The 2,553-nt window shown below is 31.2% G+C and overlaps 1 protein-coding gene across 2 annotated transcripts in view; it reads right to left on the reverse strand.

Moving 5' to 3' along the window:
• The window catches only part of LOC106475046 (protein tumorous imaginal discs, mitochondrial-like), an 8,835-nt gene extending 6,382 nt beyond the window's left edge, over positions 1 to 2,453 (reverse strand). For both annotated transcript variants that reach the window (XM_013935744.2, XM_022379261.1), the window contains exons 1-2: positions 2,361 to 2,453; positions 636 to 764 (exon numbers count right to left, since the gene is read on the reverse strand). In XM_013935744.2, coding sequence (XP_013791198.2) covers positions 636 to 764; positions 2,361 to 2,399 — 168 coding nt within the window. In that variant the 5' untranslated portion in view covers positions 2,400 to 2,453. The remainder of the gene's footprint in view (positions 1 to 635; positions 765 to 2,360) is intronic.
• Between the last annotated feature and the right edge of the window lie 100 nt (positions 2,454 to 2,553).

Consider the following 2,553-nt stretch of genomic DNA (forward strand, 5'->3'; position numbering starts at 1 on the left):
CTTTAAATTAAGAAATTAACTAATGTATAATACTAAAATTTGAATTATAATCTACAGTTTGATGCCTAACTTATTGACATAAATTCATAGTAGTTCAAAAAAATTTTGAATGTGAGTCAACAAACATGATGACATGGCCCATGACCCATCGTGATAGTGTTAAAATATTTAATTAAAACAATCACATTCATTGTGTACAAAATACTTTTAATCTTTAACAAAATCTTACCAACTGTTGTGAAGATATATTCAGAAAGCTCAAAGTTATTGTAAGTATTGTTGAACTGTGTGTCATTCTCCATACGAGCTACGCCCATAGGATTATGCTCCATCTTAAATCACGAACAAGTTCGTAAACTCTTATGGCTGCAGTTTTTTCCTTTTTATTCATTAAAAATTAATTTAGAAGAACACGTAGGTTCAATAAATCAGTTTAAAACAAACATACGGTACCCTATAAACACAATCATAATATGGTTAAAAATGATGACGAAAAGCTGACACTGGTCAGTGAAAAGAATTATTATTGGATACCATTACAAGGTTTTTATACACAAATTCCTAATGAACATTAAGTTTATTTTAGTGACTTAGTACTAATCTGTTTTAAATGAAACTTCTAAAAGTATACAAACTTTAATAGTAATGTCCTCATAAATTCCTTGCACCCTCACGGCTCCTCCTAACACTGCCTGAGAAAGACTAATTGTGGCATCTGTGTGAACATCAGCACCATCTCGATGAAAATAATCGCTCTGCTGAACCTATAAAAATTAACAAGTATAGTTACAGTACAAATATGATGCTGTGAAGAAAAAAAAGTTTAATTCAATAGCAGTATTATATGCTGAAATAGGCTCACTGGCTTTCCAACTTTTGAAAATGTAAACTTTTTCTGCTCTTTTTTGTCTTTTTATGCCCAAACAAAGTGAAAAATCTAATCTAAAACAAGATCACCCCATGAGTACTAAAACAATAGTTCATAACTCACTAAGCCATGGACAAAGGAAACAGACACAAAATAAAAAAATAACTGCTTTTTCAAATTAATGTAGCAATAAGAGTACTCAGTCATTGCTGCAAGGGTGAAAAAGATATTCTATGAATGCAAAACCAAAACATTCAACCTGCATGTAATTAGCATTTTACTTGTTACACGAAAAGTTCCATTTCTTTACTTTTCTATATTTACCAACACATTCTTCAACGAATGTCTTTAAAGCAAGGTACTTAAGTTTCAAGATAGACATGAAAAAAAAATGTTTTTCCAAATCAAACAAAAACCAGCATCACGTAAAGGTTTTATTCAAACTCTCTGTTCTACTGACAATTCTTCAGGTCTGTAGTTTGTTGTCACAAGCATCACGTAAAGCTTTTATTCAAACTCTCTGTTCTACTGACAATTCTTCAGGTCTGTAGTTTGTTGTCACCAGCATCACGTAAAGCTTTTATTCAAACTCTCTGTTCTACTAACAATTCTTCAGGTCTGTAGTTTGTTGTCACCAGCATCACGTAAAGCTTTTATTCAAACTCTCTGTTCTACTGACATTCTTCAGGTCTGTAGTTTGTTGTCACCAGCATCATGTAAAGCTTTTATTCAAACTCTCTGTTCTACTGACAATTCTTCAGGTCTGTAGTTTGTTGCAATGATGCAATAGCCCCCACAGAGCCCCAATCTCAAACCAATTGAGCAGATCTGGGATTTGATAGATTGAAAACTTGACAAATCAAAAGTTACTTCCAAAGAATGTATTAGAGACATTTAGAGTAAAATCCCAAAGGACACTTTGATTAACTATGTTGTAACAATGCCTGAAAGACACTCTGCAAGTAAAAAGTAGACACACAAAATATTTGTTGTCTGCTGAACTCAAGCACTACCACAAAGTTTGTTCTACTAAATATAAAGTTTAAAAAAATTCTGTTATTTCACCTATGGTTTACCTTATATTGTTCTTTGAAAGTAGCCTGAAATTTAATTTTTGACTTTGTTCTAACACTTTTGAACTGTACTGTATGTATTGAAGATTATATCTTCAAGGAATGGTAGTTTTTGAGTAAATTAAAATTTTGGTTTTAGGTGGGATAAGAATTATAAAAAAACCAAAGAGTGTGTTGTTTACAGGCAAGATTCCTTGGAGCTGTGCAGATATGCAAGTTAGAATTTTATCATTTTTCTTAGCAAATTACATTAAATAAATGTTACAAATGACAAAATATCAACATTAAATATTGAGTGAGTAAAACATCATTAAAATAGAATTAAAATTATTATCATTACTTATATTTCATAAGCAGATGTACACCTGAAATGTTCACTCCAGCCCAGAAAGGGTTAATCTAAACAAACACAGTCTTACCCTGAAGGTTATAAATAATTCTCTTTTCCCAACCTGCATTCTTACAGTCTGACCATCTTCCACACCTATTATAAAACAAATGTAAGATATCTGAAAAACATGCTGAGTAAATGTTCCAAACATATAGCTTTATTGTAGAGTAACACATACATATTTATAATTATATATATAGCTTTATTGTAGAGTAACACAT

Source organism: Limulus polyphemus, unplaced genomic scaffold (genome assembly GCF_000517525.1).
Source record: "Limulus polyphemus unplaced genomic scaffold, Limulus_polyphemus-2.1.2 Scaffold8012, whole genome shotgun sequence".
Lineage (NCBI taxonomy): Eukaryota > Metazoa > Arthropoda > Merostomata > Xiphosura > Limulidae > Limulus > Limulus polyphemus.